The following is a 24,467-nucleotide window of genomic DNA, read 5'->3' on the forward strand; positions in this document are numbered from 1 at the left end:
CTGTGACCTTTTGGAAATAGATTGTGAGGACCTGCCTCTGCTGCACCTCAAGAGGGACTTCGCCTCCCAACCTCCCTGCTGGCTGCCCGGTGCTCAATGATTTGAGCCATGCAGGGCCTCCTGGGGCGAGCAGAGTGGAGGGTAAGCTGAAGCCCCGTCAGGTGACATCTTTAGACAAAGAAAGTAAGAAGCTGAGACAAGAGAGTCAATGATTTAAGAACACGGAGCACCAAAACTGGTGTATCAAATTCACTTTTAATTGAGCTACAAATAAAGTTAGTAACGTTTTTTGCTCTTCATCTGGGAAAGCCTTATCTTGGACGGCTTGAGGAACTGGGTTAACGGGTCACCGTCACTGCATAACTTCAACCGCAATAAGAAAAACAAGGCATCTGATGGGATCAAAGGCTTGGCTGGCATCCACCGCCAGTCCCTTTTATATTCCGTACTTTTGCTTTAGCTCTTCTACCTTGACTATATACGCTTTCATGGCATCCTCCTTGGATGTCCCTGTAAAGAAGCGACATTGTTACTTGTCACGAAGGCAGGACGGTGGGAAAGCAGGCTCGGCTGCCCCAGGCAGTCTCGGTGGCCTCTCTGAGAACCTGCAAGATGGGGATTCTGGCATGTATACCTCAGACACTGCCAAGGATTGGACTTAGTACCACGGAGCTTGCCCGGAATAAACATGCTGTAAAACACTGGGCTCTTAATTCCAAGCACAGCTGGCTGAGGGGCCTGTGTGTCATGCGCAGCTGTGTGGGAGTGACCAGCTTGGGCCCCAGGAGAAGGGTGTTCCGGACAGGCAACAACATTTCACAAGGAGAGTCATGCTGCCCTCGCTGGTCCTGGTGACTCAGACTTGGCTGTGGCCTAGCAAGGGTGTCCGTGCTGGGCTCTCCCCATCAGTCCTGGAGACAGTGCAAAGCCAGGCACCCTCTTCTCCCCCGAGAAAAGTTACAAGGAAAGTCTGGAGGATTTCGAAAAACAAAACAGCTGATTGTTCGAGGGGGAACGAGGCAAATCTGTATCTTCTTGCTGCAGGACAATGGGGGCTGTTGACATATACAGCTGGAAACACCCGGTTCCTGAAGTCTACGAGGAGATACCATGGGAACCGGAGCCCGTGGGACAGGACGGGGCAGCACAGGGGGGCCCGAGGAGGGTGTGCAAGCGCCCACTCTATTCTGCCCCTTGCTGAATTCAAAGGAGGACAGAGGCTTATTCAGAGACTCGCTCGGGAGAACACCAAAGCTGGCGCTCTGGTGCCAACTGCGGGTCTTGCAGCCATAGGTGGCACGTGATTCAACAGAAGCCAGGCTGCTGCTTGGCTGCAGTCTCCCAGCACACAATGGTCCTCATTCACACCAAGCCGTAGCCCGTGCCAGCAGCTGGCCATGCATCAGCACACTTCTTCTCTCATGTGCTCTGTGGTAGGAGGGCACCAGAGATGATTCTGTGTGGCCACGCGGGGGAGGAAACCCTCTCTATTGCTGAGCCCGTCCAAAGCCCATGCTGACCACATTGCCTCCCGGCTTGTTCTCCAGTCACCTGGCCGCTGACCCCAGCCCTCCTGCTGACATCACTGCCCAGGGATGGTGCTTTTAGAGAAGGCATTCCCAGCAGAAGGAAACTGGGTGGCCCAGCTTTTTCCCATTCCGGGCACAATTCAATCTGGTTCCCAGCACAGACCTCACCCACTTTGCTTTCTCGCCGCACACTCTGCCTTGTGTCGGGCTTCACAGGCAAGGGAAACGATCAGAATGGAAGACTACCTTTCAGCTCATTCCAGGCATCCCACTTGGCCTTGCCCTTGAAGTCCAACATCCCAGGTCGTTCTTAAAATGAGGAGAGCAAAGACATTAGGCATGTTTCAAATTCTAACAGAGAACTTTAGCTACTTGTCTTGAAAGACACTTTTTTTTAAAACAAAGAAAACTTTATTACAAAAAAAAATCAGACATAAAACAGAGAACAATAAACCTCATCTATCCATCAAGCAGCTTCAACGAATATGAACTCTTATTTTTTAAATCTTTTTATTGGGGCTCATAAGGCTCTTATCACAATCTGTACATACATCAATTGAGCAAAGCACCCTTATACATTCGTTGCACTCGTCATTCTCATAATTCACCTTCCACTTGGGTTCCTGGAAACGAATATGAACTCTTGAATGGTCTTGCTGAGCTATGACCACACTCATTTCTCCCTGATTCTTTAAAAAAAATTCAGCAAATACGCTCTCACTTCCCCTCACAATCTGGCTATTAAAACCTACAGTTGATTCATTAATATCACGGTCCAATCTGGCCGAGATCTGTATCTGTCCCTTAGTCCATCCACCTAGAGTCTGTAATCCCTATCCTGATTCTTATAAACCAGAGATTTGTTTTGCTATTTCTTCAGCTTAAAATCGAGCTGGTGTGTGCAGGGCAGGTGGCTTTCTCACTAGCGTTGGCGTCTCCATCCTCTTGCAGTGGTCTAGAGGCCTCAGCCCTTATCAGCCTCGCAGCTGCAGAGACCGCGATGCCTGCATTTGTCCTAATTAGTGAGAGCCTGGTACGTGCTCCTGGCTTGGCAGGTCAGAAGCAGGTTTCAAGATTTTGAAGGTGCAGGCATTGAGAGGGGTGCGCTGCTTTTCAAAGGTGGACTCTGGGGAAAGGGCACGTGTCTTGCAAGTGATTCTCTCTGACTTGGAGCCCTTCAAAACCAGGCTGAGGTGAGGAACCTGGTGACCATGGAGTGGCTGGGCTGCTAGAATTATGCCCAGGGTCTAGTTCACTGTCAGGAGGGGAAAAGATCTATAATTATACCTATTCCTCTAGGACAGTGTTTCTCCATCTTCCTAATGCCGTGACCCCTTAATACAGTTCCTCATGCTGTGGTGAACGCCGCCCCCCCCCCCCGCAACCATAAAATTATTTTCGTTGCTACTTCATCACTGTAATTTTGCTACTGTTGCAAATCAGGCGACCCCTGTGAACGGGTCGTCCGACCCCCCCAAAGGGGTCGCGACGCACAGGTTGAGAACTGCTGCTGTAGAGCCTGTCATGGGGTTGAGCTGGCCCCTCACAGTGGGTTTTTAAGCAAACAGAGCCAGTTGTTTCAAGCTGATTCCAAGTCACAGTGCCCCTCCCCATGTGTGCCGAGCAGAGCTGTGCCCCTCGGGTTTCATGCCTGCCCCTTGGGGGGGAGGCCGCTTCAGACAGGTGGGCCAATCTTTCAGTTATTCATGCCACCGAAGGACCCCTTAAGAAACCCAGATGTACAAAGACCCGAAATAGGAGGAAAATGGGGCAGATTATAAGGCAGTCCTTGTGGTATAAGGTAAATAATCCCCAAATTTCTCTTTTTAAAACAGTCATTATTTTTAAACCAGGTATGTCATTCCTGGGATTCAAAACTCAATGCTGCAAAAAGTAAGATGGTAAACTTCTCTGCCCACCTGGTTGGTTCCCCAGTCTCCTGCCTGTTCGTGTCCTTGCCCTGCTGTCGGTCTGGTTCTGATGGATTGGTGGGACTTATTACTAAAGGCATTGCTTCTTTGAACCCTATGAGGGGGGCCCCAAAGTGATTGTGTGAATATGGAGCTGAAAGATACGGGAGTGTTCATCATCCCTTTGTGCTAGAATCCACGCTTACACACCTGTTACCGGTGGGTCACAGAGACGTACTTGGGAAACCACACTCATGACTGTCCTGCTGACGTATTACAACACAGGCTGAGCACAACACCGATGGAGCAATCGAAGTGCTTTCACATGCCAGGATCCCCAAGTCAAAGAAGAATCCCGTCTCCGGGGTCCTTTTAGGGAAGACATATATTGAAGCAACTGTACTTGGAAGAGTCGTCCCCAGAATCCTAGAGCAGCACTCTCCAACCCCTTCTGGACCCACAGGGATGCTCCAGATCTGCTTGTCTTTTGTGGCTACTGAGCACCTGAAGCACAGCTGAGGGCTCAACGTTTGCCTTTTGTTTCATTTAAACTATTTTTAGTATAAATCTTGGTGGTCACACGGGGTTTGTGACTACGGTAAACGACAGTGCAGCCCTTGGAAACACACGTCCCTAATCAGGTGTAGATTCCCAAACAGTCTACTTAGGTTCAAGCAAGACTAGGCAGCCCCAGCGTGGCCAGAGGCCAGTCTTTGCGAGCAATCCTGTTTGGAAGAAGAGCCTCTCAGTCCCTCTTGTCAACAGCCCGTCTGTCATAATGACCTAGTGCTGCTTTCACAGAGCTACAAGCAGATGGCGCCAACAAACGAAAACGCACTCTTCTGAAGGCCAAGAGGCTGCATGTCCAAATTCAGTGTCTGCTCTGGGGGAGGGCTTTTTCTGTGAGCTCTTAAGGTAAGACCTTGTCATCAGTCTTCCCCTGGTTCTAGGAGGTTCCCAGCACAGGGACTCTGGGTCTAAGGGTGTGCTCTGTCTCTGGTTTGTATTTCTCAGTAGCAGACGGCTCCTCTCTTTGCTTACTTCTCTCTCTCTTTAGCTCTTGAAGATAAAGGGTTGCACGTTCACCAAAGACTAAGCGGGTGCACAGGCAAACGTGGTGGAGAAAGCTGATGGTGCCCGGCTATTAAAAGATGTGGCATCTGGGGTCTTAAAGGCTTATAGTTAAACATGCATCCATCTAGCTGAGAAGCAACAAAGTGCACATGGAAGAAGTACACCAGCCTGTGGGATCATGAGGTGTCCATGGGATCAGGTATCAGGCATCAAAGACGCAGAACAAAGAAATCATATCATTGTGAATGAGGAGGATAGCAGAGTGGAGACCGACCCAAAGCCCATCTTTAGACAAATGGACATCCCTTACAGAAGGGTCACAAGGAAGAGATGAGCCCTCAGGGTGTAGTATAGCACCAACGAAACACACAACACTTCTCTAGTTCTTTGATGCTTCCTCCCTGCCACAATCTTGAATTCTACCTTACAAATCCAGCTAGATCGGAGCATGTACACTGGTACCAATAAGAGCTCTTGACATATGGAATCCAAGACAGATACACGCCACAGGTATGGTAATGGGAGCAGCGACACCATGAGGGTAGGGGGTTAGTTAGGTGAGGGGAGAAACAGGGAACCGATTGCAATGATCAACATATAAGTCCCCCCCCCCCACACACACAAAGGGGGATGAACAACAAATGCAGGTGAAGGGAGACAGTGAATGGTGCAAGATATGAAAATAATCATAATAATTTATAATTTGTCAAGGGTTCGCAAGGGCAGGAGGGATGGAAAGGAGAGGAGCTGATACCAAGGGCTCAAGTAGAAAGAAAATATTTTGAAGATGATGATGGCAACACATGTACAAATGTGTTTGATACAATGTATGGGTTGTTCTAAGACAGGGGTCCTCAAACTTTTTAAACAGGGGGCCAAGTTCACTGTTCCTCAGAGCGTTGGAGGGTCGGACTATAGTTAAAAAAAACACAAACTATGAACAAATTCCTATATACACTGCACATATCTTATTTTGAAGTAAAAACACAAAACGGGGCAAACACACCCAGCGGGCCGGATAAATGTCCTTGGTGGGCCACATGTGGCCTGCGGGCTGTAGTTTGAGGACCCCTGTTCTAAGAGATGTAAGAGGCCCCATTAAGATGATTCATTAAAAATAAGCTAATAAGTTTGTGAAAATATGAAAAAGAAAAAAAAAGATAAAGTGTTTCAGGTAATAGAGTTCCCAAAGACTATTGTACACCCTACTTTGATGAGTAGAAATCTGGGTCTTAAAAACACGTGTGCTCAGCTAAGGTCCAATTATTGGCTTCTCCCTGAAGAATGAGGAATGATGAAAATCAAAAGACACAAGGAAACATTTAGTCCAACGGATGAAGAAGCCGTGCCAACATCCGCCGCCTCCATGGCTCCGAGACCCGAGTAACCAATGGCGCCTGGTCACCACTGCCAACAGTCCTGAAAAGGATCACATTAGAGAGCCTTGCAAAGAGTAAGGAATAAACAGGGAAGAAAACCAAAAACCATAGAAGAGCTCAGGCTTAAAACTGTGGCCTTTAGTTACTCTTCAGGTCTGGAAATAAACTAGTGCAATCAATGATTTAAGATAAAAACGGTAGCATGCATGAAAAGACAAAGTACAGAGAGTTAAGAAAGAAGGCGGAATGGACACAGGAAACACAGGAAGAAATGAGATAAGTGAGGGTACATCGAAGAGATTGCAATGGATGAGTTGAAATGAAATTTGTATGAGCAGCTGAACATAAAACTAATGTTCTTATCTGCAAACTTTCACTTAATTCACAAATTTAAAGTTAAAAAAAGTATTACACACCACACCCTAGTAAAACTCATGGACTTGATCAGGCCTGTAATAGGATCAAGGGTGTGTGCACCACCCAATTCTCTTATAAATGATTGACTTATCAAATCCAAGAGTCATGACACAGCTAAATTGACCCACCTTACTCATCACAATCCAGCCCTTGTCAACTTGACACCGTACAAATTTCTTAAGTCACACATAAGCCTCTAAATAAAGGCAATTATAAAATCATACTTGTACCTAATGATACAAAAAACAGCTGAATAACTGATAAAGAACACTACCTTGTTTACATTTTGTATTTTATAAGTGAAAAAACACAGAAATATTTGATACAAAGAAGAAATATTCATAACGATTACGATCCTCATTTTTATCCTCACAGTTATATCAAGGTGGTTATAGCTAATATTTAGAACTACCTTCTTCTACTCCTCATTCTGTATTCTCATTGCCTTCTGCACATATTTCAACTGGATACGGTTCTAGGCTGCAGGCATAATCCAAATCTTAGTCCAATAGTAGTTGTGTGAGAATTGGATTGTTGTAGTTTTCCACTTTAGTAATATGGTTGTACAAAGAGGTGTTCTAAAAAAACTACTGAATTACACACATACTCTTTCTATATACGATCAATCTGAGTTCCCCTTGGGAACCAGGATCAGTCACAGCAGTCAATAAGGTAATACCCTTGTTTGCCTGTTGATCCAGAGGCATGAGCTGAATAAAGTGGCCAGGTTCTGCCCATTGGGATGCTTTCTCTTCACTGCCCCTCAGGAAGGCCCCGGAGAGGTGCTGCTGATGCCCACTTTCAAGTGGTGCCTGCGTACTATACAGAATCATCTGTACACCAAGCATGAGGTTCCTCTTCCCCAGTCAACTGATTACAGAGAATTCCCCATAAAGCCACAGGTACAGACTGGAAGGTAATAAAACAGAAGTGGAGATCATGGCCATTTGGGCCACTTCCTCATGCAATTTACTTGTGTCTTCAAGTCTGATCTTGTCTCTACCACTTCCAAATACTGTTATGCATGCCTAACTTTATGACTCTTCTGGGGCAGACAACCACCTTTGTATGATGGGCAGCTCAGGCTGCATGGTGACTTGCTGGCTCACGGTCAGGCATTTGGTCTCTATTAAGATGTAGTAAGAAGCTGCTTTTCAAAAGGCGAGTCTGTAGAGGATAGGCAGAACTTATCTAAGGTTTTATAATTCACTAACAGGGGCCAGCCAAAGACCCCAAATATCATCTCTCTGTCACTGACACTTTAAATGTCAATGGATCAGCCAGATCATACGGCCCAAGTGGCAGTGCAGCTTGCACGGTGGCCCGAACCTGCTGCTGAACCATCTTTTTCTGGGTCACAATCTCTTTTTCTGGGTCACAATCAGTGCTCTCCTCCCTGGGAGAAGATGAGTTTATGCGCATAGTGTTAACCTCACCTTTGCTACAAGATCTTTCTTAACTCTCTCTGTGGATGCCAGCCATTGAAATGGCATTGCCTGTACTACTTAGCTCTGGGCACCAGCTCCGGCTTCTAGCTGGCCAGCAGCCAACCCACCACCTCAGCCTCCACCCAAGTTGCAGTGCAGTGCATGCTGTTCCAAGTCTGCTGTGAGTCAACTCAGATCCTGAAGGGAAGGTGTTTTTGCTGTTGTCTCAATTACACTCGTTTCAGGGAACTGAATGAAAACTGTCAAGGCAGTGAAGACAGTATCACAGCCTCAAAGTCTGATCAAGATTTTTTTGACAGGGAACAAACAGGGTACAAACTATTGTCAGCAACACCATTTTGCCCTGCCCCATGAAGCCAGCTGTTTCTCTGCTCCTGATCTAGGCAAGGCTCCAATGTTTCCCCGGCTCACGTAGTAGGCACGCAGTACATTCAACAATGCTACTACTGAGCTGAGAGCCTGCAGTACTCTCTTCAAAACTAAGACTTCTGCTTCTTCCCCTCCAAGTTTCGGATAGCCAGTTAAGTTCTTCCCAAACCAGGATTTGAGTTCTGCTCCCTGAGCCATGGAGAAATGAAGACTAGTGCTGAGTCTGGATAGGGTTTTGGGTGGTTTAGGTACTGAGGTATCCACAGATTAAAGGTTTCAGCACCCAAGTCTGCTGATCCACTTGGCAAGAGTTTGCTTTGATGAGCAACTAACCCCAGCATACCTGTGTTTATGTCGCCCACAGTGGCTTGTTTGAAACGACTGTAGATGAAGAGCATTTCATCATCTGCTGGCTTGGTCTTAAGGTGCTTAACTTCTTCAGCAGCTTTGTCAAACTCGGCCTGCATGGGAGGGAAAGAAGAGGGATGGGGGCCTTTTAAGGGGGCGTTGGGATAGGAGTCCTACTAAGGGTGAAGTCAGAAAGGTGGAATTCCATTCTATCCCCCACCCACTGCACCGGGCGGTCTAAGATTTGGCACAAGAGGGAGAAATACATCACTCACTCACTCACTCCAATGGGGTCCTCACCCCTGGGGGCCCTCACTATACTGGTCTTCAGTGGAGGAGGCAAGCTGGGACTTGACCCTAAGTGGGTGTGCATTCGGCAGGAAAGTCGCTGTGGTGAACCGCAGCGCCCCCACAGGGAATGGCTACGGTCTGTGGCTGAGGGAGGCACAGGGAGTTCCAAAGGCAGGGGGCAGGGCATGCATGCGGCGGTGTCAGTGGCTCGGACCCGCTGGGCCCCTCCTCTCCAGTCCAGGGGGTCAGGTGATGACCTCTGTCCCTGTGACTGGACTGGAAAGAAATGGGAGGAACCAGAGGTCACCCCACACGGTGAGAGCAAATCTGATGGGTCACCAACTCTCGAGCGGAGAACTAGCCCTTCCTGAAGGCAGGGCAAAGAGTCCCCCCTTGGCCTGACCTCCAAGCGCCCGGCCACGGCCCTGGCCACTGCCTTCCAGCTTCCTTTTACGGAGCGCCCTCCGCAGGGGGTCTATTTTCCCAGGCGGCGGATCCATTCCCTTACGCCTTCGATCATGCAACGATCAATGCCCATCGTTCTTTCCAGGACCCTGGCCTCCAAGCCCCACGGGGAACTTTGCAGCAGCGGAGGGGTGGGTTTCGGGGTTGGGGACGCAACCAGGAAGTTTGCCCCGCAAGGCTCCGCTGAAAGGGAGAGGGCTGGGCAGGGGTCCAGACGATCCTGCCTGCAGACGATCCCACAGGATCCTCCCACTCCACCGCGCCTCCCCAGACTCGTTGGGCGCCCGTGGTACCTGAGACATGACGGCGGGGTGGCAGGGGTTCCGGAGAGCTCGCGAGGAACAGCCAGGAAAGAGCCTCTTGGAGAACCGACTGGCAGAGCAGGTTTCAGCGCTCCCGCAAAGCCCTCTCCCACTCGGCTCGGGCGAGCGTCCGGCAGCCAATCAGGAGCGAGCTCGCAGCTGGGGGCGTGTCCGGCCGAGCGGCCGGTTCCGCCCTGCTCGGGCCCGCGTGGGCCGGCCCGCGCATGCGCGGGAGGAGCGGAAGGAGACGCCGGGAGCCGGTAGGGACCGCGGAAGGACTGCGCTGACTGGAAAGGCTCAGTTGGCGGGAAGCCCAGGGTCTAGGCTTGAACTGCAATGGTGGGGCGCGGGGGCCGGAGGCCAGGGGCGCCAATCCGGGTAAAGGGAAGGCGATAGCGCACGAAGAGTAGATGATTTAAAGTTTGTCTCGTTGAGTGGGCCGCGAGCTGCCCTTCTGACCAGTAAGTGCCCATTGAGGCTAGGAGGCCTGAGGGCGCCGAGACTTAGGGTTTGGGCTGCGAACCACCATGCCGGCGTTTCAAACCCACCAGTCGCTCCGCGGGAGGAAGAGCTACAGCCTTGAAACCCAATATAGGGATGGCCATGCGTGGGAATCGATATGGGGCTTACCGGTAACCTCTCAGCCTTTGGACGCGCCCCGCTGGGCGGTATGTGGGATCATTGGAGAATTTTGGACAGCGAATTATGACCGACAGAGGAAGGCGGCCTGTCGTTGCAAATAGTTTTTTTAATTTAATATACAAAGGCTGGTGTGCATAGGAACGGAAGGAAACAGCACAGGTAGATAGAAGAGTTTGAGAGGATTTCTAACAGGCTAAAAATTCAGGCTGTAATTACAAAGGAGCTGAGGGAAGGGAGGGAAGTGGTGGAAAATTCTCTGGAGATCGTTTAAAGTCAGTTATGCCTCCCACATTTCTTGTGTGTGACTAGAGGACTAGGCTACAATCCCCTGTGCCCTCTGTGTTAGAAAGGAAAGGCAGGTGAAAGTTCCCTATCTAAATGTAGGTCAGGCTTTATGAAACGTTGAGGGCGGAGGGGGAGTAGAAATGGACTCCAGACCAAATCTGTCTTCAGGCTGTGAATAATTTAGCCGAAGTGTTACAGGGAAGTTGTATTAGCATTAAAACCTGCTTAACTTCTGGAGAGGGAGTGATCAGTATCAGGCTGATGCCCATGAGCCCACGGACGTCAGACATAGCCTCCTGCACCCTTCAGCCTCTTCACCAATTACCAATTCCTGCACCAACTGCCCCTCTCTTGTCCCTCTCTACTTATTTTGGGGGTTGATAATCTGTTGAAACCCACCACAATTACAGGTACATGGTTTATTATAGAAGCAACAGTGCCATTTGGTATTCCGATCAGGAAGCACATTGGCAGGGCAGTCCTCAGTTGGTCCCCTCAAGTCTTACTCTGCTTCTGGGTCTTTCTCCGTGTTTTAGTGTTCAAGGTCTTAACCCGGTGACAGTGCTTTTAGGAGACCTCTTACCTCATCTCTGCTGCTTCTCTTCCTTTCTACTTCCCTTCCTACTGCTTTCTGCCTTACAACCTCTGCTGGGTTAGCTGCACATACATGCACATTTCTAGCCAATGTCAGCGCATGACTTTCCCTTCAGGACTTTGAACTGAAGAATCCCCTAGTGGTAGGCCACAGATGCTTCATTTGCATAGCATATTGAACAGTCAGTATAAGGTGCATACCTATGGTAGGGGGGGCTGCATGCCCAGGGCCAGGTGAAATAGCAAAACAAGTTCTTTACAGTTTACCCAGGAAATAAACAACAACTGCTGCTGGGAAGAAAACTAGAGCAAAGGGTGTCCCAGAAATCTCTCAAGGAAGCCTGGCAAAAGGCCACATGAAAGAGGAAGCAAAGCTTTTTGGTGTTGAATATGGTGAAGCTTATTTGAAATGTAAGAAACGCAGATTCTCGCCAAGGGATAGTTTGGATCTCTCTTCTCATTCTTAAATTTAGGCAAAGCCTGGGCTAGTTTTTGTTTTTTCATTTGGAATTTTTCCAGCTTCCTCAGTTGCCACCCAGGAGCCCTGGTATAATAGTAACACACTGGTCTGATAACAGAAGGTCAACAGTTCAAAACCAGCAGCCATTCTTCAGAAGAAAGACAACTGCTCCTACTTCTGGGAAAAGTGATAGGCTGGGAGGCACACAGGGGCAGTTGACTCAATGGTGGCAAGTTTGTTTTGTTTTGGGAGTAGCTGTTCAGATTATTGCCTGTATGGATCTGCTTTCTAGGCAAGTGTATCTCTCATCAAGTTTTAATGAGGTTCTTGTATCTACTTAGACATTTGAAAAGACATCTCCCGCCAAGAAAATAACAACAAAACTCCCTGCCATTGAATCGATCCTAACGTATGGTGACCCTAATCTTCGACGCTTTAAATCTTTCAGGGAGCAGTATAGCATCTTTTCTCCTACAGAGCAGCTGGGGCGGGGGTGGGGTTAAAACTGCCCACATTGCTGTTAGCAGGCGAACATGTACCCCACAGTCCCCCAGGGTTCCTTAAAAACACCCACTGATCCAGAGTTTTATCAAGTAGCATTGGCGAACACTGGTCTGGAGCTTGGTGCCATTGGTAAACCTGGTACACATTCTTGTTTCCAGAATATGGATTCAGCAGTTGTAATAATGTGATTTTTCTTTTCACTTAGTTAAGGTTCTAGAAAGCAATTGTGAAACACATAGAAGTACTACTAAAACAAAAAACAATGAAGTTGGTAGAAAGTGATCTGGCAGTCATCCCTTCCAAGTGGCTTGGATTTTGGAGGGTGGGGTGGGTTAGGGCTTTCGGTGTTTGGGATACACTTCCTATTTTTAAAAACCCCAAACATTCTGTATATAAAGGTTTTGTGCTACAGCGTGTCTGCAGTAGTAAGAATTGTGGTGGTCAGGGAACAAATGCCATATGACTTTAACAAAGGGAGAAAGAAGGAAGCTGACTTTGGCTGCAAGGCCCTGTTTAGGCTAAAATCTTAAATAGCTGTGGGTACAATCTTTGACTTGATAGCATGCGCCTTCTCTCCACCTGTGGAAATACTGCTATAAGTTCTGCAATCCGCATTGCTACTTTAGAGAACTGGATGGCAGTCAGCCCTTAATATGAAGAGAGCAACAAGCCAGTATGTGGGATATCATTTATAGAAGTAAATTTTAGCTTCTAAGTGGGGTCACTGAATTACAAGCATTTTTTACTTTTTGTACTGGGAAGGACAATTACTCTTTACAGTCTTCAGAAAGTACGTGATCCTCAGCACTTTGTGCTTTCATTAGCAATCATGCATATTGCTAGTACTTTTATTTAAACTAATACGTTAACTATTAAATATTAATATGAATCAGTTATTAATTCAAATAATGTAATGCCCGAGCCATCTTCCCCCATTTCAGCCAGGGAGAAGAAGGGGTCGCTGTTACAGGCTCATGCTCCATGACCACGTGCTGAGCTAGCACTTCTTACACAATCAGTACATGGTGTTGAATGAATGAGTGAAGTTGCCTCTCTGCGAAGATTTTCCCCTGCATGGAACCCCAGTACATTTGTTCGAACTGAATATGAGCCTAGGGGCTTGAGTTAAGTAGCTGAGCTTTGGTGCAGCGACCATTTGATCACTTGGAATCGCTCCTCCATTGCAAGCCACCTGGGTAAGGTGCGGAACTTGACCTGCCAACGTGAAGGCTCAATCGACTGCCAGTCAATTGCAAGCCCCTTATCATTGTCTCACATCACCCTCACATCTTTGGAATACCAGTTTTGACTACTCACAAGAGCCTCACTTGCTGGGTTCTTAGCTGAAAAGACAAACAAGGCAAATAAACAGATGTGGAAGTACTTGTTGCCCAGTGGGTGTGAATAGTCAGTTAATAATACCCTTCCAAATCTGTACTGTTAAAGATCGTCTAAACTCCAAACATATACAATAGTTACAACAGAGCTTAACTACAAGGTCACGGCTAGAGCATTCACAAGAGACTGGTTTATTCCGTATTACTTTTCAGTTTCTTGAATGGGAGTCTGGTGTCAGAACTGCAGAAAGGGAGGGAGGAGATTAGTTTTTTTAAAGGGAAGGTGGCACGGTGAATAATTCTGGGATAAGAGGGAGGAGAGGTGGGCAGTCGAAGGGGTTGTTTTCTGAAAGTAAAAGCTGTGAATAAGAGTATGGAAATAAGGTTACCCACTCACTACACCCCAGTCAATTTTGACTCGCAGTGACCCAACAGGACAGAGTCCATGCAGTTTCTGAGAGTGTAAATATTTATGGGAACAGGAAGCAGCATTTGTCTCCCATGGAGCTGCTGGTGGACTCAATTCCCTGACCTTGTAGTCATCAGCTCCAAGTTAACTCAGCCAGGCTCCTTAGAGTAGGGAGTGAAGAGACCATTTCCTCTCTGGGCCTGGTTTCTTTGTCTTTGCTTTCCTTCCTTCCTTCCTTCCTTCCTTCCTTCCTTCCTTCCTTCCTTCCTTCCTTCCTTCCTCCCTCTCCCCCCCACCCTCCCTCTCTCTCATTGCCTTTTCTGAACAAATGAGAGGAGTCTTGGCAACTTGGTCTTAGCCAGCTTTGCCTGCCACCCACGGTTCTGTTGGTCTTTGCCTTTGTGTGTATATGTGTGTGGAGGTGGGGGGTGGCATTACATCAATCATTGCGATCAATTCCCTCTTTTCTCCCCCTTCTCCCCTAACCACCCCCCCCCTTCCCTCTGGGTAGCCCTATTCCCATTTCTGTGCTCCTGAAGGGTTTATCTGTCCTAGATTCTGTTTGTCGAGAGTCTCTAATATTATACATACTCTGATCTAGCCAGATTTGTCAGGTAGATCTAGGTGAGGAAGCCTCAAGGAACCAGAGGAATATTGTGCATTTTGTCAGTCTATACGGCCCCTTGGCTGACTCATCCCTTCCTTGTGACCCTTTTGTGAGATGATGTCCAATTGTGTATGGATGGGTTTTAGGTCTCCACTAGGACTAAGTAAAATCTGACTGAAGTGGTCAAAGATTTCATTTTATTTGGATTCTTAATCCATAAAAGACTGAAGTTGTCTTTTCTCTGTGCTATAGTTTATTGTGCCAGCCTGGCCGATAAACACAAGTAGGATTAACTGAAGGGCAGAGGGATAAATGGCACAGTTTAAAGGGGTACACTACCTGTGGGATGCCTAGCCTGTGGACTGTGTCGCTGTAAATTGAGGTCCCTTTAAGCCCACACGATTGGAATGTTCATCTCTGGAGCTGGGGACTGACAGTTGATGACAATTGGGGACCTGCCTTGCTGTTTGCTGCCTGAGGATATATAGCCCAGCTCTCTCTACAGAAGGGGTCTGGCCACTGGCAGCTCTCAAAACTTGAAGGACTGCTAGTGTCTCACTGCTTTATAATGTAACTGTTAATTTCTTGTATTATCTATCTGTATATTACTTAATGGTTTATTTCTTGAATTATATATCTATCTTTATAAATATATATATATATAATTACTAGCAATCTGGTTTGTCTCTCTAGAGAACCCTGTCCAATACACTCTGTTTATCATGATATTGTTTATTGGTTCAGTTTGAGGATTTTTGTTTTTTGTATGTTGTGTCATTCATACGGATAGGATAGTCTTCGATTTTCATCAGTAAGCACTTCGAAGTTTTCTTGACTTTTTCAGCAAGCAAAGTTGTGTCATTTGCATATTTTCAGATTGTTAACGAGTCCTCCAGTTCTAATGCCTCATCTGCCTCAGACAGCTCCCTGTTGATATTCCTGCTGCAACCATTTTTTAATTGACTTCAGTCAAATTTTGCTTGCAGTTGATACTAATGCTGTTGTTGGTTAATGTTTGCATTCTAATGTCTGCATCACCATTCATTGCGGTGGGCATGAATATGGTTCTTCTTCCAGTGTGTTGGCCGATAGCCGTTTTCAAGATGTCCTGGGGTAGACGAGTGAGCATCTCTAGTGTGCCATCCATTTGTTGAAAATTTCCATTTGGTACTGAAGCAACTGCTGGAGCCTTGTATTTTGCCAGGGTCTTCTTCAGAACATCTTCAACTTCCTTCTACTGTACCATTCTTGATCATGTGTTACTGCCAGAAATAGTTGAATGCCAACCAATTCTGTTGAGTATAGTGATTCAGTATTATTTCTTACCACTACATGTGAATAGACTCATCTCTAAATTAAAAAAATTACATTAATGATGTCCTCCAAAGAACATGTAAGGTTAAGAATAATTGTGTTTGTGTGTGTGTGTGTGTGTGAAGACTTAGTTCTTGATAGAAATGGAGCTAAATCAGCCTATTAATTTCAGTAGAATTAACATCTCTACTACTCTGAGTCTTGTAATTTGTGAATATATTGTCTCTACACTTAGTTAAATCTCTTGATTTCTTTCATCAGCATTTTGTAGTTTTCAGCAAAGAAGTCTTGTGTTTTGTTAGATACATTTTTGCTTTTCTTTTTAAGTGACTGTAAATGTTATTGCAGTTTAATTCAGTGTCCATGTGTTCATTGATAGTGGGCTTCAAAACATGGGTGAAGGGAGACAGCAGACGGTGTAAGATAGGAAGATAAGAATAACTTATAATTTATCAAGGGTTCACAATGGTAGGAGGGTGAGGGAGGGAGGGTAAAAAGAGGAGCTGATACCAAGGGTTCAAGTAAAAAGAAAATGCTTTGAAAATGCTGATGGCAAAATATGCACAAATGTGATTGATACAATTGATATGTGGATTGTTAAAAAGAGCTGTAAGAGCCCCCAATAAAATGATTAAAAAACCACGGCACTAATGGAGTTCTATGAACATTTTGGAGCCGCCTTGTAGATAGGAATACCATTGATTTTTGTAGAACTAGCTTATTAATTCTAAGAGATTTTTTTGGTAGATCTCTTAGAATTTTCTATCTAGACAATCTTCTGCATGACCTTTTGCTTCCTTTTTGACTTTTATATATTTTTATTTTATTACACTAGCTAGAACTTCAGCACTAACTTGAATGGTGAAAGCCACTATCTTTGTCTTGATCCTGATCTTATGGGGAAAGCATTTAGTTTTCATCATTAAGGTAATGTTAGATGTAGGTTTTTGTAAATGCTCTTATCACATTGAGGAAGTTCCTCTTTAGTTCTACTTTTATGAGAGTTTAAAAAAATCATAAATGGATGTTGAAATTTGTCAAATGTTTTTTCCAGTTGATGTTGTCAGTGACTACCTCTTATCATCCAGTAACCTCCTCCCATACCAGACCAGACAGAATCCTCATTGATGTTCTTATATGTTTTAATTATAGAATGATAGGTGGTAAATATAGGTATGAATTGCCGAAAGTAATATTTCTGAGATTATATGCATATGTAAAACAATTGTTTTATAAAATATTTCTAATTTGAATTACACCATCGTTCTTTTCCTTTTTTAATTAAATACTTTTATTGGGGGCTCTTACATTTCCCATCACAATCCATGCATTCATGCACTGTGTCAAGCACATTTGCTATATGCTGCCATCATCATTTTCAAAGCATTTTCTTTTTACCTGAGTCCTTGATATCAGCTCCTCATGTTTTCTCTCCCCCCCCACCCTCCTTCCCTCATGAACCCTTGATAACTTACACATTATTATTTTTATATCTTACATCATCCACTGCTTCCCTTCACTCACCTTTCTGTTGTTTGCCCCACCTGGGAGGGGATTATATGTCGATTCTTGTGATTGAGTCCTCTTTTCTCCCCACCTCCCATCATCATTTTCAACACTATCATTAGCTTGATTTTTCTCATTTTCTTTAATTACTACTTCATTATCAAAAAAGCTAATGATATAGGCATATAAATACTCCATACCACAAATTGTAGTTAAAATACCAGAAAAAAAAAACAGTGACTATTAAAAAAAAATCATCAGTAACCAAAACTGCTTGGAGCACATGCAGACAGAACTCCATGGTCTGAAGCTCATGATAATTGACTCTAATGACAGTTCTGACCTGAGAGCACGAGAAGGTTCAAACAGTGAATTACTAGACCATCAACACATGCAGTGGGAAATGTATGACAAAATTGATTGTATGAAGTGCTATTCTTGTTAAATGCTGTTGAATTGGTTTCAGCTCACAGCGACCACGTGTCCAACAGATTCCAACTCATAGGCCCTGGTCCTGGGCCTTCTTCACAATTGTCCTTATGGTTGAGCCTTTGTTGCAGCCACGGTGGCGATCCATTTTGTTCTGGGTCTTCTTTATACTGCCCCCACTTTAACAAGTATGATGCCCTTTTTCAGTGGCTGATCTTTCCTGATAGCATGTCCAAAGACTTCAATATGGGTGATTCAAATCAACATAGCTGTCTTGCTCACAAACCTTGCTCACAATTCACATCGATGTGAGGGTTCCTCTCCTCTCTGTGGATCCAGGAAGTCTGATTTTCATAGGAAGTTGGTGTTCTGTTCGGCATGTTTCCTTCTTATCAGGATCCATCCATCAAACCCTCGACTGAAGCATTCAGCAATGGTAGCTCCTGGCAAGGAGATGGCACCATGAAGGCAAATACAACCAGGACAGCCTGTTTCCTCTTCCAGTTTCTAGGTCTCCTTCTTCTATCAGTCCAGGAGAATAGCGACTGGCTGTTGCATCGTGGTTGGCTGCTCACAAGCTTTTAAGATCCCAGGTCCTACTCATCTGACTGGGGGGTAGAACAGAATTCATTCAAATTTTGCAATTAGTAAACAGTGCCCTTTAGGGCACCTACCTGTCAATAAAATTACTGAATTAAAAAAATGTGTATTTTCAGCTTTACTACAAAAAACCTACTGCCATTGATTGATTCTGACTCATCAGGGCCTTCTATGGGATGTCCAAAACCATCCAAAAACCTCATTGCCAGTAAGTTGATTCTGACTCCTGGGGACCCAGTAGGACCAAATAGAACTGCGCTTGTCTGTGGGTTGCTGAGACTGTCACTGTTTATCAGAGGAGAACAGCCTTCTTCCCTCTGAGAGCAACTGGTGATTTTGAACTGCTGACCTTGCAGGTAGCAGCCCAACAGGTAACCACTGCGCCATGAAAGCTCTGTACGTCTTTCTGGGAGCAGAAAGCCTCATCTTTCTCCTGAGGAGCAGCTGGTGGGTTTGAACTGCCAACTTGCAAGTAGCATCGAACACTGAAAACAGCACCACCCAGGCTCCTTTGAGCTTTACCAGATAACATCAAAACGTCTCCAAAGCAGTACCCATTTTCATGCCTGCTTTGCCTTTTTCTACTTCCCAACACTTTCTAGTGTCAGAATTTTTTATTTGTCAGTTTGATGAGTGAGTTATCTCCTTGTTATTTAGATTTCCCTAATGAGACGATGGACGGGAGTAATTTAGTGATAGAATTTTCACATTTCCTACAGGAAACCCTGTCCAGTGCCTAGCCAGTGTAGCACACATGCAGCTACCAGACATCTGTGAGTAGAGACCTCTGTGTTACTATAATACTGAACAGGTTTCAGTAGGGCTTCCAAACAAGATAGACTAGGAAGAAAGGACTGGTAATCTGCTTCTGAAAAAGCAGCCTTGAAAATTCTGTGGAACAGAACAACCTGATCTTGAGTCAGGTGCTGAATTGACATCAGCTCATAACAAAAATATTTACTAATGCAGTTTAAAGATCTTATTATCACTACAAGTAATTTTTCCTAATTTCCATTGTACAGTGTGACTGAAAGTTGTAGGTAGTTTGTAGTAGCTACTGTTGGACATAAGTACACCCTATTTGAATCTTTAAAGTATTGGCAATTTTCCAGGTTTTCCTGAGGAAAAGCTTTGGGGTGATTTTCAGAGAGTATATTAGGAAAAAGAGTATATTTTTAGAGCAGCGGTTTTCAACCTGTGGGTCGCGACCCCTTTGGGCATTGAAAGGCCCTTTCACAGGGGTCGCCTGATTCATAACAGTAGCAAAATTACAGTTAGGAAGTAACGAAAATAATTTTATGGTTGGGGGCCTCACCACAACAAGAGGAACTGTATGAAAGGGTCGCAGCATTAGCAAGGTTGAGAACCACTGTATAGAGCATCTTAGGAAGTGGTTATGCCTTGTGCTGCTAACGGCAAGGTCCATATTTCGAAACCACCAGCCCCAACTTGGTGGAAAGATGGGACTTTGTACTCCTAAAAAGAGTTACAGTCTCAGAAACTCACAGGGGCCGTTTTACCATGTCCTACAGGGTCCAAGTGAGTGGTCATCAACTCTATGGCTGTGAGTTTGGGGGATTTTGGACGTTTAGAAAGAGCATGGATTTGCGGTAAATCCTGGCTTCATATTTACAGTTTATGACCACAGGCAGTTTACGCAGTTTCTCTGTGTCTGTTTCCTCATTTAAAATTAGTAGCTCCTGACAAAGACCGTGGCCCACAGCTCCCCCCCCCCCTCCAATTTAATAGCCATTGCTACAGTGGTGTTCCTGTGAGCCTCAATGAGAATTTAGGCCCAGAGAAGAGGGAGGGCTCTTCTGTTAGTGAGTAAACTAGCGAGAGGCAACCTGCCCCTGGAGAAACACTTAGCATTACTTGTGTGGGCTCTTAATGGGAGAATCCACCCTGTAGAATGTCATACTTGTTTTTAGTGAATTTGCTTTATGCCCTTGACAACTCATTCCTTGTGCTTGGACTTTAGACTTTGGCCTTTCAAGCTAAAACTATAGCATTCTTCATTGGCCACATCAGAATGAGATCATAAATTTGAACCTGACTTTGCCTTAAACATGCCTGTTACAGATTAAAGGGACTGAAGTATCCCTTTGGATTTACTGCTGAAGCAGCTTACAGTGAGAAACAGATGACTGCTATTCCGGGTTTGTGGACTTGGAAATCATTGGACTTTGGTTCAAATCTCCGCTTTCAGGGATGTCCAATAATTGACAATTTAGGACAAACATATTTGCTATTTTAATCTTTTCTTTGCTCTGAGTATAAATTCTGCAGGGATAATTTTGCTTAGTGAATTCATACTAGTGAGTGAACTTTCCTTTATATGTATGTTTTTCTTTCTCACTCGCGTTTTGAATGGTCTATTTGCTAGATTAATGATCCTATTAGAAATACCAGTGTCCTCTGCAGGCTACCTATAGTACTACCCAAGAAGCTGACAATGCTGCCTTTCAACTGGACCAGGAATGTGTGCGCGCGTGTGTGCATGGGTGCATGTGTGCGTGAGTGTATAAAGTTGAGAGACACGAGGCCTGGGGAAGAGCCCTTGTGGCACAGTGACTACAGTTTAGAAATATGAATGGAGTTTGAGCTTGCACTTATTCACAACCTCTAGTTTAAGGCAATGCTTACAATGTGCCTTGTTCCATGCTTGCTCTCATAAAGCGACCACTGACAAAATGGGTGCTATACTGTCAGTGTGGTGAAGAAAGCAGATGGTGCCTGGTGATCTGAAAGACTAGTGTCTAGGAGTCTTCAAGGCTTGTCTACAGAGAGACAGCCATATAGATGAGGTGACGGCTAAATCTGCATGGAAAAAGCACATTAGCTCATATGTGCCAAGAATCGTTGGTAATAAAATTCAAGGCCAGAAAAGGGAATTCTGTTAGATCTTTAAATTCTGAGCACCCAGCTTGCAGAAGGCTATGAATGATAGTCAAAGCCTAAACTCTACTTGCAGAGTCCTCAGGGGGGTTAAGTCACTGTTCACGGATGTGAATAGTTTAATCCTTGGCAGAGTGCATTGGAAAATGGATTACTGAAGCTATAGTTGGCTTAAGACTTAACATTTGACCATTTATTTTCCCCTTTGACCCATTTTTAACTTGTTTTTATTGTTTTCTGCTTTCTTTTGGTTTGAAGTTTATGTTTTATCTTCGTGTTGCTCATAGTTTTTTTTTTTGGTGAGGGGAATCTGTTTTTCTTTATATGAAATCTAGGGTAAGTTAACCTACAGAAACAATAACAAATTATAAATCCTTATGGCTATGATGGGGAGGCTGGGAGAAATGGGAAGCTAATGATGGATATAAGAATGAAAGAAACGATTTAAAGTTGATTGTGTTGATTGAATAACTATATTAAACAATTTTGTTTAATATTTATATGTTAAACAACTTTAATATGTTTAAACCATTGAATTGTATCCTCTGTGAAATATAGTCAATAAAAGAGTTTAGAAGATTAGTACCTCATGATTTGAGAAAGGATTAAATTAGGTAGCTTTTAAAAACACCTGGGATATAGGACTGGTATATACTTTAAGAAGAAATATATTCAAATTAAATAATAATGTGAAAGATGGTGTAAAGCCATGTGATATAATTAGCACTTGAGATCGATAGCATTTTATGAGATTAAAATGAGATCTTTAGTTTTGATTCTAATATAAAGGTAATTTCATTCTAGGATCAATTGAGCATAGAAAATCCAAAGCAATTATATATATAAGGTTTGTGACATATGAAGAATCTTGATGGTGTAGTAGTAATTCAGTGGTTATGCAAAGTTAGCAGTTTGAAACCACCAAACGCTCCTCAGGAGGAAGATGGGGTTTTCTGCTCTTGTAAAGAGAGTCTTGGAAACACACAGTGGCAGGCAGATCTACCCTGTCCTATAAGGTTGTGATGAATCCGTACCTGTGTTTGACAGCCTTCCTTCTCCCCTTGTGACATAAACACCCTAGAGACGTATATGCCTATGCCACTTTGTGTTTTCTCCTGTGCCCCGTCAGTCTTTTGTATGTCACAGAGTTACCCAGGATCTCAGTGGATAGGTGGAAATAACCTGGGGGCTTTGGGCTCTCCAGGACTGCGCCCTGGGTTTCAGGACTCTGTCGATAAGGTTAGAATGTTGAAGAGATGGGATGGGTGCCCTAGCGTTGAGGAGGGGAGCATCGGCCAGTTGCTTGAATATAATTTTGAGCTGCTTTACTTAGTCTATACTTACATCTCTTGCCACAGGACTTTCTTCACATGGCTTCTGAAGAAGTGACGATTACGGTTCGCCTTGTTCGTTCATTTGAGCACAGGAATTTCAAGCCTATAGTGTATCATAAAGTTAATTTGGACCAAACTGTAAGGGAATTTATAGTATTTCTAAAGCAAGGTATGAAACCTTTATTATTTTTTATAAGTATTTTGAAAAAATGTATTTAAAATTATTCTTTTAAAAAATATAGTCAAATGTAATTGTTGATTTATGTTTTGATGTCCCTGGGTTGTGTCAGCCAGTAACTGAAAGGTTGGCAGTTTGAACCCACACAGCATCTCTGTAGAAAACAGGCCAGGTAATTTTGCTTCCATAAAAGATAACAGCCAAGTAAACTCTATCGCGGGGGTCCTCAAACTTTTTAGACAGGGGGCCAGTTCACTGTCCCTCAGACTGTCGGAGGGCCAGACTATAGTTTAAAAAAAAAACTCTGAGAAAATTCCTATGCACACTGCACATATCTTATTCTGAAGTAAAAAAACAAACGGGCAAAAACACCCGGCGGGCCGGATAAATGTCCTCGGCGGGCCGCATGTGGCCCGTGGGCCGTAGTTTGAGGACCCCTGCCCTATGGAGTTTACTTGAGTAGTCACAATGAGTCAGAATCCGCTTGATGGCAATTAGTTGGGGCTTTCGTTGTATTGGTAATCATCTTTTAAAATACTTTGATAGATATTAAGCCAGGTTCGAAGCCAAGTCCTAGGCCAGCTCCTGTTATTGTCCTTGGAATTCGCAGAAGTACCTCCACCAAGGTTCCCTAATTAGTAGTATGTGTGTGCCCTTCTGTGCTGTTACCACTATTTTGGGTTTCTGATTTTTGAATTAAAAAAAATAAGGTTTGCTTGTAATAACTCTGTGTTGGCTGCTTTTTGATTAGCAAGGGGTCCTGTGTACAGTTGGTGCTTGATTAGTAAAGGAGTATAACTAATTGTGTTCCTGAACTGAGCCCACCCAGGCCTCATGGGCAGTGTGGCAGGAAGGTAGGAAAGGCTCACAGAGGCTTCCCATCTATTTCATTCCTAGGGACACCGTGGCTAAGTAGCCAATGCCATAATTCCACACGAGACAGGTTGCTTTGATTATTATTGAAAACTTGTTGTCTATTATAACCACGCCCACCTTGTCTCTGTTGATTCAGTGCTGACACCTGCCCTCTACCATCACGGGGACCAATCAGCCCCATTGTGGGCAAATGTCGGAGTTTGCTTAGGGCAGTGCCCCCTGTTAATCGTGGTGCACATAGAATAGCAATTACAGGAGTCTTAAGAGATGCTGGGGCCCACTTCACAAACTTGTTCCTTATGGTTGTGGTAAAGGGTATGTCTTCATGGGAATATCTATGGGAATATCTTGATAGATCCATTCTAACATACCAATTTCTCTAAGCTTTTGGATGCTTTCCTCTACAGTGTACCAAGGTAGGTCAGGTCCTTCAAGTTGGTCTGCCATCTGGCAGTCCATGCTTCATTGAACCAACCAAATAAAGACTTGGGTCCTTTTTTAGCCTGTCTCGCAGAGACATTGAAAGAAGAGTCTGTGCTTAGGGGTCCCATATCCAGAAACTCAGACCGGCCTAATATTACATTTCGTGCACCAGTATCCCACACCTTGAGTAACCATTCCCAGGGGTATTCTCCAGGCTTTTGCTTGTACGTATTTGAGAACTCGAGCAGGTCTTTATGAGTGGAGCGCACTTCTTCTTGGATAATCCTCTCAACCTCACCTTTAGGAGGTTTCTGAGACTTAATTTTAGTGACAGGTCTAGCAGAAATAATGGGTGGTGAGGGTGTTTCCTGGGTGCGCTCAGCAATATCTTGCGAGGCATCTTCCTCAGGTAATGCTACTGATGCAGCCCCACCTGGTATATCAACTTGAATAGTTTGGCTAATCTGCTCAGGCGTTTCTAAGGGCTCAATATCCTCTTCTTCTGGATTATCAGCCCATATGTTCCCATCCCATGTTTC

At 44.8% G+C, this 24,467-nt stretch overlaps 2 protein-coding genes across 3 annotated transcripts in view; one reads left to right on the forward strand and one right to left on the reverse strand.

Annotated features, from left to right (window-relative positions):
• Window positions 1-236: 236 nt before the first annotated feature.
• DBI (diazepam binding inhibitor, acyl-CoA binding protein) lies at window positions 237-9,683 on the reverse strand. The gene is made up of 4 exons (XM_075530265.1): window positions 9,524-9,683; window positions 8,470-8,587; window positions 1,776-1,838; window positions 237-510 (listed from the first exon to the last, which is right to left on the reverse strand). The coding sequence occupies exons 1-4, from the start codon at window positions 9,530-9,532 to the stop codon at window positions 437-439; spliced, it is 264 nt and encodes an 87-aa protein (XP_075386380.1). The 5' UTR covers window positions 9,533-9,683; the 3' UTR covers window positions 237-436.
• A 54-nt stretch (window positions 9,684-9,737) lies between these two features.
• C13H2orf76 (chromosome 13 C2orf76 homolog) overlaps window positions 9,738-24,467 on the forward strand; it is a 60,742-nt gene continuing 46,012 nt past the window's right edge. For both annotated transcript variants that reach the window (XM_075530263.1, XM_075530264.1), the window contains exons 1-2: window positions 9,738-9,792; window positions 22,476-22,620. In XM_075530263.1, coding sequence (XP_075386378.1) covers window positions 9,757-9,792; window positions 22,476-22,620 — 181 coding nt within the window. In that variant the 5' untranslated portion in view covers window positions 9,738-9,756. The remainder of the gene's footprint in view (window positions 9,793-22,475; window positions 22,621-24,467) is intronic.

Source organism: Tenrec ecaudatus, chromosome 13, assembly GCF_050624435.1.
Source record: "Tenrec ecaudatus isolate mTenEca1 chromosome 13, mTenEca1.hap1, whole genome shotgun sequence".
Taxonomy (NCBI): domain Eukaryota; kingdom Metazoa; phylum Chordata; class Mammalia; order Afrosoricida; family Tenrecidae; genus Tenrec; species Tenrec ecaudatus.